Source organism: Alosa sapidissima, chromosome 8 (assembly GCF_018492685.1).
Source record: "Alosa sapidissima isolate fAloSap1 chromosome 8, fAloSap1.pri, whole genome shotgun sequence".
Taxonomy (NCBI): domain Eukaryota; kingdom Metazoa; phylum Chordata; class Actinopteri; order Clupeiformes; family Clupeidae; genus Alosa; species Alosa sapidissima.
The window spans coordinates 29,201,668-29,215,492 of NC_055964.1; the positions used below are offsets into that span (position 1 = coordinate 29,201,668).

General features: G+C 39.3%; 2 protein-coding genes across 5 annotated transcripts in view; one reads left to right on the forward strand and one right to left on the reverse strand.

The window, feature by feature from the left end:
• Nucleotides 1–1,979: 1,979 nt before the first annotated feature.
• On the reverse strand, nucleotides 1,980–6,766 carry LOC121715761 (CD209 antigen-like protein E). The gene is made up of 4 exons (XM_042101674.1): nucleotides 6,754–6,766; nucleotides 6,273–6,400; nucleotides 5,587–5,687; nucleotides 1,980–2,112 (listed from the first exon to the last, which is right to left on the reverse strand). The coding sequence occupies exons 1-4, from the start codon at nucleotides 6,764–6,766 to the stop codon at nucleotides 1,980–1,982; spliced, it is 375 nt and encodes a 124-aa protein (XP_041957608.1).
• A 5,206-nt stretch (nucleotides 6,767–11,972) lies between these two features.
• LOC121714945 (tripartite motif-containing protein 16-like) overlaps nucleotides 11,973–13,825 on the forward strand; it is a 1,397,702-nt gene continuing 1,395,849 nt past the window's right edge. For all 4 annotated transcript variants that reach the window (XM_042100206.1, XM_042100205.1, XM_042100204.1 and 1 more), the window contains exon 1: nucleotides 11,973–12,616. In XM_042100206.1, coding sequence (XP_041956140.1) covers nucleotides 12,026–12,616 — 591 coding nt within the window. In that variant the 5' untranslated portion in view covers nucleotides 11,973–12,025. The remainder of the gene's footprint in view (nucleotides 12,617–13,825) is intronic.

A 13,825-nucleotide genomic window follows, 5' to 3' on the forward strand; every position in this document is an offset into this window, starting at 1 on the left:
CTGTGTAAACATAGCCTAAACACATTTTTTGCATTGCACATTGTTTGCAATTCTGCAACACACTTATTGCGAAACACTACACACTGTTTCTTACATTAGATACTTTCTTCAAAAATGAAATCTCTTGTTATCATTGGGAAACACTTTCAAAATGCAAGCACATCTGGTAATTGGTAATACATTCATACCGGACAACACTTACAGAAAAAATTGAACATCAAATAGTAAAGGCTTAGCATACAAAAATATTTCAGGTGTGCACTTTTTCATTGAGTGCCTATGTACAGTTCTGTGTTTTTCCCATTTCTAAAACCTATTGAAGACTTATTTTCAGTGGGCCAATGAAAAGTATATGACCACCAACCATATACCTGCATGTCTCTTTAGCAAGCAACGGAAGGGGCATGCAGAGACATTGAAGTGGGATCAGTTCAAGGGTGGATATGGCACACAAGGTGATATTTTCCCCGTTGCCTAGGCAGAGATTAGCCTGAAAAATCCAGACCCTGATAATCTAGAAAGATTGAGGGTCTGGCAAAGAGCAATGTAATGACCCAACTCGAGGGGCGGCAACAAGCATGCATATAAAAATCTCACTGCACGCAATATAACATAGACCACATAGACAACATAAACGGAATAACACTAGACCATGTTTACACTGAATGATTTCGGACTTCAACGCAATCGGATAACACTACGACCATTGTGTACTGTCCTCCAACGTTGCAGCGCTGTCTTCATCAGTTTAGCTGATTCCCCGGAATACAAGGGGAAAAAGTAACGTGCATCATTGCTCTTTGCCAGAATGTCTCGCAGAGACAATTCAATGGATTTCCAGGGTTGGCAGAGATCACATCGCCTGCGATGTCGACGAGAACTTGTGGCCAGATCTGAACGGAAGGCAGCATCCATAATCCCTCCCCCCACACACACACACACACACACATACACACACTCAATAGCATTTCTCCAGTAGCCTAATTGTTTTTTTTTTTTTTTTTTTTTGTTGCTACAGCTTTGATTTGTTTAGATTATATTCACTTACAGTATTGCATTGATAACTCTGATTCTATTTTTCTTTAGTTCTGTAAGAATGTTTTTTTGTAGTCAAGTCAAGTTTATTTATATAGCACATTTCATACACAGAGGTCATTCAATGTGCTTTACATAAACAAAACCAAACAATAATAACAAATAAAAGCATAGAAGGACAATATAGTCAAAAAATAGTTCAAAAAGGTAAAGATCATAATAAAAAGAAAACATAAAACACACAAGGTAAAATCGTTTAAAAATAAAGAATAATAATACCGGTAAGCAAATAAAAGTAATAAAAGTAATAAAAGTAATAAAAGTAATAAAAGATAAAGTAGAATAATTATCAAGGCAGATTCAGAATTTGTAACTCAGCACAGTTAGCAGAAAGCATGAACAGTTTGGTAATAAGTCTAGATTTAAAACAGGCTACAGTTGGGCCCTTTTTGATGTCATCTGAAAGTTAGTTCCAGAACTGAGCCGCATAGCAGCTAAAAGCTGCCTCACCATGTTTAGTTCTAACAGTAGGTTTTACTAACAGGTTTTTCACCTGGGACCTGAGAGGACGAGAAGGTGTGTACTGCTGAAACATATCTGATAGGTATTTACTGTAGGTCCTGCTCCATTTACTGATTTATAAACAAAGCAATAGTGTTTTAAAGTCAATTCTGTAACTTAGGCTACTTGAAGCCAGTGCAGGGACTTAAGAATTAGAGTAATGTGGTCAATTCTTATAGTTTTTGTTAGAATCCTAGCTGCTGCATTTTGTATCACCTGAAGCTGTTTAAGTCTTGTTAGGAAGGCCTGTGAACAGTCCATTGCAGTAATCAACCCTGCCAAGGTTGTAAGAACTTTTGTTGCAAAAAATGTAAGCTGATTACTGCAGAAATTCTACTTTTGAGTTTCACAGAATACTGAGTGAGAAAATTACAATAAAATTACTAAAATTTAACCTGTTTCTCACAGGTCCACACATAGTGTGTAGAGCATGGTTTATCATCCCATTTAGTATTGTAGAGACGGGCACAGTCCTGGTTACCTTGGTAGTCATTTGGCTGGCCTGACCACCAGTACCTGAAACAATAATTAGATTTTACCACAAAGAACTTACAGATGGTGTTACACATTAGCAGTTTTTCCTGCCTTTTACCAGTTTTTATTCCCCCTCCAACAGCAGTTATATCTGACTGAATGGTATGGCAGTCCATGTTAAACCATGTTACAGTTTTTCACAATTGCTAAAACATATATATATGTTTTTAACCTGACACCCTTCACTATTAAATCTCACGAAACCGGCACCGACCTCATCACAAGTTCACCCCTCCTTCCCCCATTACTGTACAATCAATTTTATGCACCATAACATGAATACATAGTCGTACTATACCTCGTTTTAAAGCTAAGAGTCTCGGGAATCGCTCAATGTTAAGCTTTCTATGACAAAATGTGTTTTGTGCATTACTGTATTTGATTAATTTCACTATGCATCTTATCAAACTGCTATTTGTCTATACATCTTATCAAACTGTGAATTTGTCTCTTTCACCTGGTTGTCGTTGACAAATCGAATATTTGATTGTGGTTTCTGCAAGCTCAATATGGATAGGTCAATAGTTTAATGCAGACTTACGTCCTTTCGAATTTCTTACAGGTTGGGTCGTTGTTGCCCGCAACACACTTGAAAGGCAAGTAAACCTAATGAAAAACGGCACTAACGGCACCAACGATAATCATTTCAGAGGTTTTCGATTGACCGTAGGTCGGAAAAGTGGAAAGAAGATTAGCTTCTAGGCTATAACTTTTTTGTTTTGTTTTACCATGACTGATTTTAAAGATGATCATGTGTGGTAGTTTCAACATTAACACGACCTGATATCACTTGTGAGGATGATATTAATAATAATACATAAATAAATGTTTAACTTTGATGACTTTGAAGGCGAAGGAAGTGTGAGAATAATTTCTGTGTATCTATCATATTCAAGATTCAGTTCGATGGCTAACGTTATGAAGTTAAGTCTGAGTCTGCGCAGTACTGGGGGGACCAACTGAAAAAACTTTCAATTTGTGTCAGTGCGCTCCCATTGAAAACGACGGAGTCTGTTCGTCCATTTCTTTTACTGTCTATGGGTATCACGCATATCGGCGTGATCACGTGACTCTCCCGGTCAGATTGAACCCACCCATGTGTCTCTGCGACCAATGGTTCAGGCACCCCAGCTTTGATTGACAAAACTCAAGCATACAGCAAGCCTCGAAGACAGTAGGGGTTAAGTTATTTAGAGACCTCAGACCAGCCTCAGACGAGTCCAGGAAGTCCTGCAGTATCACCGAGTACAGCTGTTACACGAGGGTCTGGTATCCCTTTGTTATGACGCACTTCCTGCGATGGTCACTCCGTCTCAAAATGACTTAACTCCCTCTCCATAAAGAGTAAAGTAAATTATGTACTTATTTCTGGAATTGACGTCACTCTCCATAAAGAGTAAAGTAAATTATGTACTTATTTCCGGAATTGACGTCACTTCCTGAGGCTGGTCTGAGGTCTCTAAATGACGTAACCCCTACTGGCTATGGTTTAAATTTCCTTCCTATTCATTAAAATGAACATGATGACTGACGAAATAAATTACTCGAAGACGAGACCCGGATATCCGAATAGCTGAGAAGCGGACCTTTACGGTGAAATGCGATTGCACCGTAAGTGTCACGGCCTTGCCTGGCTCCTCCTCCTGTCTGTGTGCTGCGTCTGTCTCCTACAGGTGAGCTGGGCGCAGGTGTTTGGAGTCGTGCAGACGAGACCGGGTTGTCGACGCCGCCGCTCCTTCTGTCCCGCACCGTTTAGGATTTTGTTTTGCTTATTCACTACACTGCATTACACTGATTGCTTTATTTTTCAAAGCCAACTCCATTACTGACTTTACTTAACCCATTCTGTTAAATTCTATTCATTTAATAAATCTAATATATATCGCCATTCCGCATGTGGCCATTCCCTAATCTGTTGCTTGCTTTGAGTCAGGCTTGTAACAGCTCCTACAGAACACCCCTCAAATGTCATGAAAAAGGTTTCGTAGCTACATTTTGATGGGAAATGTTCTAATGCCTACTGACAATAAAAGTCTTACTGCGCAAGAACACCTGTGAGTAGAAGCATACTGTAATCTTGGTGTCAAATGAAAGCTAATATTCTGGAGATTCTAGTTGTATCTACATTTGCATGGCAGTGATTGTCATAAAATAAAAAAAGGATTTCTTTTACATATGAATCTGCTACTGTGGCTGTTATCTAAAAATGATACTGAGCTAAACGCATAGGTATTTCAACACAAATAAATTTGTGAAAAATCCATATTTACTCTATAGTCATCTACTTTGAGTTACAGCTTCACACGACCTGGTTTCAGGCCTCAATTGTGTTTCAAGGTCACTTCAAGTGACCTAGAGTTCCCAAATGTGGGCAGTTCCAGAGATGTATGTTACTGGCTCAAAGGCAAAACAACATTCCAGCCGTTGCCAGTACATCACACTGACTGTTTCTGAGTATTCTACTGGGTCTCAGCTTTCCAAAGAGTCCACGTATTTGATGATGGGCCAAAGTATGTGGAAGCAGTGTCCATTTAAGTAAATGATGTGCAATGTAAGGCAAAACACTCAAAATGGGGCCTGAATTTAAGAGTTTAAGTCAAAACTATAAACACAAATCCCAAATTTCAAACTACCTTCCCAAAACCTTTGCCAACCTCTGCAAAACTGAGAAATTGCCTCAAAACAGTTGCACCTGTGCTCAAAACCAAACACTATCTTCAGATCAAAATAAAAACAATACTGAGCAGTGATTGGAAAACACTGTGAGTGCTCATATAGCTCCAGGAGATATTTTCATTGTTTACATTATAGTAAATGCATTTTGCATCTAAAAAACAAAAAAAGACTAAAGCAAAATTATTTACAGTTTACAGTTTAGAGAAAAGGGTGGAAGGTTTTCAAAAAATATGTTTTATCAATTGTGAAAAACTGTATACTGGAAAAGACAGGCATTTCAGTACTGTAAATGAGAAGTACATTGCAGTCTACAGCCTACAATGTACTCTGAATGCCTCACTGATAGTTTCTGTCCATCGTTGATATGAACCTGCACTGTTCAGCACTGTAAATCAAGGACTGCACTGCTTAAAAGAGAAATTTTTCACATAAATCTGTTCCTCGAAATCACCAAGTACTGTCGGTACTGAAGAAAACCCGAAAACAATTGGTTTGACCTAGATCAAGTGGAGGTTGTCGAGTAAGAGCTTCCAGGCAGCTACGGTGCTAAACTTTGGGGGAATGTTCATGAGCCCCCATATTCATGCCTCCAAAGTGTAGCGCTTATAGCTGCCTGGCTTCTTTAGCACCAACAGTACTCAGAGAGTTCTCCTTTAATATACCATTCATAAATCATTCATAGCTCATGATTCTACTTTAAGGAGTTGACACACAAATCTGTGTGTTTTCCTAGAGTCGATAGACAGAGAGGATGGACTTTATGGTGATTTCCTCACTCACCTTCTTGTCAATGGAGTCCCATCCACCCACCTCCACACCCCCTCTCTTTCTCTGTCTGTGAGACCAATCCAGCCTTCAGTTCGACGAACTGAGAGGAAGGTCTGTGATAGTAAAAGAAATTTCATACATAGCCTGTTTCTTCTTCTTTGTGTTTTCTTTGGTGATTAAACTAGGAGAAAAATATATCTCCATTTTGTCTGAGTAGACTTTACCTCTCTCTCAAATTTGAAGGTTTTTCTCTATATAGGCTATGTAATATGGGGCAAGTGTTAACTAATGGACATCACCATCAAGCATGGCCACTTTGTTTACTCGCATAAAGAAGAAAACTGTAAATAGTCAGAAAAATCTTTTTGCCATGTTTTCAAGGGAAATGTAATAATTCAAGCTATGAATAATATACATTATTACAGTAAAGGAGAACTCTGGCGATTTTCACATAGATCTCCGTTTGTCAATGTCATCAGGTAAACAAACAATTGTTTTTTACCAATTTACATCTTTTACATTTACATTTACAACTCCAACATCTAAAGCAACCAGATAATGTTCTCCGAATAATGTTCTGTGGTTCATTCATTTGAAAAGAAGTTTCCAAAACTATTTTGTAAATGTTTTCAACATAGCATAGGGTCTGAGCTTCTCTTAGTTAGCAGGTCTGTTTACATGCATATGACTGTCTCTACCTGTTCCTCTTTGCTGTTGATGATCACCAGGTCGGCTCCTCTTTGTTTGGAGTCCTCCCGGGCCTCATACCAGGTTTTCCTCACAGTGGAGAAAAAATAGATGCTGGAGCGAAAATACTTCCAGCCAGCTGGTGAAATTAGAGCTATTTAGACCTGACTGGATTTAAACCCAACTGGAACATTCAGCGGTGAACTCCTCTCAGTTAGATTGCGGTACCTGGTCAAACATAGGTCAATCTGTCCAACCACATCAGTGCAATTGGTCAGTAGCAGGTCTCCCTCAACTAGAGAAGTGTAATTGGTCTGTAGAGCACTCTCTTCAAGTAATCTAGTGTAATTGGTTTGTTCTTGTTTCTCTTCGGCTAGATCAGTGGAATAAGACTGCAGTATGTCTCCCTCTTCAGGTAGATCAGTGGAATTGGCCTGTAGGATGTCTCCATCTTCAATCACATCTGTGAGATTCATCGGAAGCTGCCCTGACTCTTCAGTGACATTGGTCATCAACAGTTTTTGCTCTTCATCTGCATCACAGATTTGCATCATGTCTGAAAAACAGGTGTCTGTTAAGGGCCATTCACACAAAGAACAATAACTATGACAACGGCCACACAAACTATGACGATAACAAATGCTTATGTTGTTATACTGTAGTTAAAGTTAAAGTTATCTTTTAACAATACATGTATGGTACTGAGCAACCTATAACATACAGTCTGAAGTGTGATGCGCATGAACATTTAGGGTGTGTCTGAATTTTTTGCATTTGAGTCTTAAAAATGGTCTTTGCGCCAGGTGCATAGTTCAGAAGGGATGTTTCTTAATTGATCATGGGTATGGACCCTTTCAAGAGAGTTCCATTATCAGCATCATAGTTGGCCCCACAAGACTTCCTTTTTAACATTCCATACATTCCATATGTTATCTTAATGCAGAGGAAGTAGATTGGGGCCCAAATAGAACGTTCAAGCATTGTTTTTGTTTACCTTGTTGAAAGGGTCTATAGGTGTTAATCATACACTGTTTTACTCTTCATATCTGCAACCACCCCAGCCGCTAAACTGTGCTAAACTCTTTTGCTGCTGTATCCACTAGTTATCAGAAGCGAATGAACGATTAGGGACTCGCAATGGGAGAAGCAGAGTGATGTAAAATCACTTTAAAGACAACCGGCGATTTTTCACATAGATCTCCATTTCTCAAGATTACCAAGTACTGTTGGTACAGACTACGTGAGCCCCTGTGTTCATGTCCCCAGAGTGTATTGCCATAGCTGCCTGGCTGCGGGTTTAAAACATAACACCAGGTTTCTGGACACCCATTTATTAGTAAATAGGTCTTTGTAAGTGTCTTTGGAAAAGCGCTAGACAGACACACAAACAAATAAATAGAGCCCATCGTGGAGATGTAGAGTGATGTTAAATCACAAGGGGACAAAACCCACCCTCCACATTTCTTGGCACGCATTTATTTTTTTGTGATTATGTTTTTTATTCACATTTTCTGCAAAAATGGTACAAACAGTAAACACAACATACATAAAATAACGAAAAGGAGGGAAAAAATAAATAAAAAATACATAAAATAACCAAAAGGGCAGATAAAGCAATAGATAAAAAGTAAGCAAATACATCATATTAATAAAGCAATATTTTCAATTGCACAGAGTGTTTTTAATAGATAGGTAGAGTCCCTTCCATGCATTTACTGTGGATAAGCTAGCTTTATTCAGTCTAGCAGTAGTCTCTTCTAATTCTGCCTTTTATATGTTCTTGTTAGTACTTACGTATTTTGATCCTGCAACTGCTTGTGGGCTCCTGTTTCCCGTATTTGTAGGTTCTTGAGAAAATGTTGTAGATACATTGCTGTAGATTTCCATCTCCATATTGCCTTACACTTTCAATTTTTTAATCTATAGTCAACAGATGTACAGTATGTTTCTGTAAGGCACAACTGATCAGTGACTCTACCTCTCTAATTTTACAACATTTAATATGCCAGGCCAAAAGAGGAAGTCTCTCTAACAGGTTAAACGTTCCTTCAGCCACCATCAGGTGATCTTGGTTTTCCTGTTCCTTATGTCCTTATGTTCAACAACTAACTGAGGCACACAAACACAATGTTCAGTCATGAGTGTGTGCCTCCTGCAGGGATCAAACTAATCAATGTTATGCTGTTAGCCCTTTGCTTCAGTGATTTAGCTACAGGGAAATCTGAGGGAAGTGTAACTGCCACGTTAAATCAGTGAACAACAAAGCAGGTACTGTACAGGCGAAGGTTGGCAGGTAGCATCAGGGATGATGAGTGGCATGGATCACTCAGTCTTTATCTTTAGCGCCATGTTCCATTAGATTGAGACACTGCTGTTGCACATGCATCTCACCAGGAACATTAAAGAGGTAGGGGCCTTGTTTGGCCTTGATGCCCTCAGTCCTGCAATCACATCCTGATACCACCTCATATCAGTCCACCCAGTTTTCACATACAACCATGAGCAGACATACAGAGTAAAGATAGGACCTTTGCCATGCCAAATTTGCATAGACCAAAGATAATGCCTTTCTCATGAAAAACCAAAAGGCGGATTAATATTTAATCTCATTATCTCACTATTATTATACACAAAATACTGTAAGTATCAAAAAAATCTACTACCAGAAATATTTTTAAATGTTGGGTTGGTTTAAACCAATTCATCAAATCAATTCATACTCCACATTCCATAAAAGATGGGGGCAGTATACCTCCAGAAAGTGAGTTGGTCTACCCTAGAGTAACAACCAAGAAACGTGTATTGCAGTTTGGCTTGCGGTTATGTTGCCCGCATACCGCCTCCCATGGCCGAAACTGGTATTATGACACCTGTCGGGCTGTGGCTAGTAATTTAGCATGCTAATTCTGGTTGATATCTCTGCAGCACTATACCTTGTCATTTTTTTAATGACATCATCACCCTTATTTCTTCTCATTCTTTTGATGTGTGTAACTCTTTTTTTGGATATTCTTACCTCAATTCTTACACATGGCACCTTTAAGGAGATTTGAGAGAGCTTAAAATGAAATTCCTCTAACCAAGCTCTCATATTTCAGAGTTGTGAGATTCAGACTCATAGTCCTTACGGCTACTCAAACTACAAGCATTCTTTGTGGTACAATTTAATGGATGAAATGACATAATCATAAGAGAACGCCGCTATAATGAGTTGAAAATACATTTAAACGTACTTACTCAAACATGTAATTATGTGGATACATTCTGAATGAAATAGGGCTCTAATATGTTTTGTTTGTCCAATATATTACAACATATTTTAAGAAAATTGATCAGGAACATAACAGGTCCTATCAGAACACATACGTTTTACACAATCATATTAGGCATGTAGTGCAGATTAGGTGTCTTCCCGTTTCTGTTTTGTTCACAACATTCACAAGAATCTTATCTATTTTGTGGAACACTTAAGTGAAGTATAGGTCTTATCTCTGCCCTGTCACTGGTTACAGAAGAGGAAGCTCTAAAGAAATGTTGGAAACACTTTACTTGAAGCTGGTGGATAAGACTGACATGACACTGGCTCCCTGTTTCCTATAGAATATTAAGGGTATGTTAATTACTTACAAAGCACTGAATGGCATAGCACCTTCATATATCTCTGCACTTTTAATATCTTATATCAACCACAAAGGAAACTTAGATCTTCCAATCCTAATCTTTTAATTGTACCCAACGTGCTCCACAAGCAAAGTGGAGAAGCTGCTTTTACCCATTATGCACCAAAGCTATGGAACACCCTTTAAAAAAAAGACCTGAAAACATACCCGTATGTGAGCTTTCAGTTAACTCATTTTTATCTTGTAGATTACTTTTTTCGGATTATTCTACATTCAACTGCTGCTTAAGGTTTCTTCCGGGAATATGGGAGTTTTTCCTTGCCACTGTTGCCATATGGCGTGCTTGTAGAGGGTTAAGGGTTAAGGCTGCCAGTCTTCCGGTCGTTGTTCCTTAAACATCTGTTCATATAATCACAGCAAATACTAAGAACATACTAAGGCTAACTGCTTAGAGTCCACGGCCCACTTCCCCGATAACGACGGAGACACGCTCTTAAGAGGGTTTTCTACGATTCATCTTACGATCTTTCGTTTGGTTTTTCCGACTGTTTCCCGAACATGCTCGTAGCGTGAACGCGCATGCACTGCTCTTAAGATGCTCTTAAGGGGAGCTGTCCAGGTTAATAGTTCTGAAATATCCTCTGATTTGACGGTGATGTCAGGTGACTGCACGTCACAGCTATAGGCCTACCATTTAAACTTCGGATCTACACATTAATTCACATCAATACGAAAATAGAAACACTTTGACAACTTGTGTGTGTGATTAGATAAATAGGCACTGGCAGATGCGATGGGTAGGCCTAAATAGATATCTTTGCATGTTAGCACAAGCAGTTAGCCTGGGTGCCAGCCGAACTTAGTCCCGCCCACAACATTTGAGGTCGGGAAGTTCGGTCTGGCATTGCTCCGTTGTGGAGCAACTATGATCGACCCAAATCTGGCGGACCAATCAAATCGGGCTTTACGATGATGGACAGGTGAGCAACAGCGCCTCATCTATCACGTCATCTGAGCATGCTTAGGTTGATTATGTTTGCAACAAAATCGCTGTGGCTAGAAAGCGACAGATGGCTTCTAAGACCCCATATGGAAAATGCATATTATTTCAATGAGGTTTTATCACTGAAAACGATTATTATTAGTCAAGTCAAGTCAAGTCAAGTTTATTTATATGGCACATTTCATACACAGAGGTCATTCAATGTGCTTTACATAAACAAAATCAAACAATAATAACAAATAAAAGCATAGAAGGGCAATATAGTCAAAGACTAGTTAAAAGGTAAAGATCATAATAAAAAGAAAACATAAAACACAAGGTAAAATCATTTAAAAATAAAGAATAATTAGTAAGCAAAAACAAAGGCAAAAGTAGTAAAAAAAAGTAATAAAAGACAAAGTAGAATAATTATCAAGGCAGATTAGAAAACTTTGCCCGAGGCACCCCCATTGAAAACCTGTTGGTAGCATCGGCTAACTAGCACCAGATTTCGGAGTGCAGGGGACAAGCCGAGATGAGCTATGAGACAAAAGTTCACACTCGGTATCATGTTTCAACACACTTAGGTCAATATCACACCGTAGCCTACTTCTCCTTTAAGGCATTTGTGGAGAATAAGGATATGGTTTGTGTGTTCTTCCTACATCTCACGGTAAGTTATTTCATTGCTCTGATTGGTTAGGTCTATCCAATTGAGTGCAGAGGCATTCCCCCATATCGGTTGAAACACGCCCCATAATTACTTCCCAATAGAGCAGTATCAGACTCGTATTCTGACTAGAATTGAGTATGGCTATGTCAGGCTAACAAGCAGTAGCCTGTAGGCCTAAACTCACATGCTAAAAACAATAAGTCATGTATAATGGCAAGTGTTTGCCACTTTCCGACGTCTGTCTGACCCTTCAAACTAGCGCTGCAAGTGCATCAAGAAAGGTCCCGCCTTAGACCATCATAATGGCCAATCGTAGACTACGGTTTTGGGGTGGCACCTGGGGTGGACAATCGAATTTCAAGCCACCCCTCTGGCTCCACCCCTGCTATCTTGTTTTCTAATATATATGGTTGTGAACACTCAGAAGAAACGAAAGTGAAAGAGAACGCTTGCTCAATAGCTTCCTGTGTTTGTTAGCACTTCAGAAAAATGGCAGAGTCGATTTCAAGTAACGAGGACCTTTTAATGTGCTCAATTTGTTTGGATCTACTGAATGATCCAGTGACTATTCTCTGTGGACACAACTATTGCATGGGCTGCATTAATGGCTGCTGGGATCAGGAGGATCAGAATGAAGTTTACAGCTGCCCACAATGCAGACAGACGTTTGCTCCAAGACCTGTTTTAAACAAGAATAATGTTGTTGCAGGGCTTGTGGAACAACAAAGGAAGACCAGAATGCAAGCTGCCTCTCTTGCTCTGTGTAGGCCTGCTGGACCTGGAGATGTGGAGTGTGACGTCTGCACTGGGAGAAAACTCAAAGCTGTCAAGTCCTGTTTGGATTGTCTGGTGTCTTACTGTGAAACTCACTTAAAGGTTCACAATGATATTCATCCAGGAAGAAAACATTCAGTGACTGATGCCACATGCCAGCTGCAGGAGAGGATCTGCCCCCGTCACAAGAAGGCGTTTGACATATTTTGTCGTACTGATCAGAGTTGTATCTGCTATCTGTGCATGATGGACGAACATAAAGGCCATGACGCAGTCACAGCTGCTGCAGAATGGGCCGACAAACAGGTGAGTAGACATGTGTATACCGGGTCAGTGTTTGCATATTTAACATGTTTCATACACGTGTTTCAACACAGCATTTCGGTCATTGCTTTTACCTTACCATTATCGGAACTCCCCCCATTACCGTCAGTCCCGTATTTCCGCCGTCTTGCGTGTATGTGTCACTTAATATCCATTTCTATACAAACCAAGACGGCGGACTCCTAAAGAAATGCAACCACCCACACCATAGGTGTATCTTAATTAGCTATGTAGGCCTACCAAAAATGATAATTTACCGTGACTCGAAGAGCTGTAAATAGTGTTGTAAGGCTGCGTGTACACAACCGCTTGGAGCTCCAGTGGAATTTTAATTTCATGACGAGAATTCTCGGTCTAACCGTTCATATGTCGTTGAAAAGGCGTAAATAGGCGACCCATTAGGCCAGCACTATAACTCCGAGCGTGGTAAACAAAATCGGATATTTCAGGCAGTAAATGCTCCCAGAACCAAACCAGATTTTGTTCAAATCTACACACCTATGGCTACTGAAAAATGTAAGGTTCATTTAGCAAATGTTATTTTGAAGTGTTAAAAAACATCGTTTTAGAATTTCTGAACAAAAGTGGTGATAATTGGGGGTGTTACGACCTTACCCACCAACAACACTCAGTAACAGTTTGTGATGTGTTAATCAATTAAATTCCCAACAATGTCCAGCTAGTTCTGGAGTAGGCTAGGCTATTCAACTAACCCGCTTGCTTTCCAGACTCAGACTGTGCAGTCGGCACCCGCTTCCTTATTTGGGTTGCCAGGTTTTAGCCTATGACAAAACGGTTGAAATTGAAAGTATAGTATGGGGAATCGTGCAATTTTAGGAACGGTTCATATAGATTTTTGCAACTGGTGATTTTTTACTTGCTAGGACCCCATTGAATACAAAACAACCTGTTTCCAATTTTTTTCTTCATTTTCAGTGCCAAAATTCAAGATGGTGGACAATATATGCAGAAAAATAATATAAAGGCTTAAAGTGGTCAATTCTTTTGATAAATATACATATAATAAGGTAGACAAGTGAGATACAGACGTATTGCATCATTTGCCAAGAAATTTGGAGAAAAATGGGAAAAATAGAAAAACATTTAAAAAATCTGCATTTTGTTTCATTATTGAAGAGTTCAACAAAACATTGTCACTCAAGTATTTATCCTCACCACTGTCACTGTCTT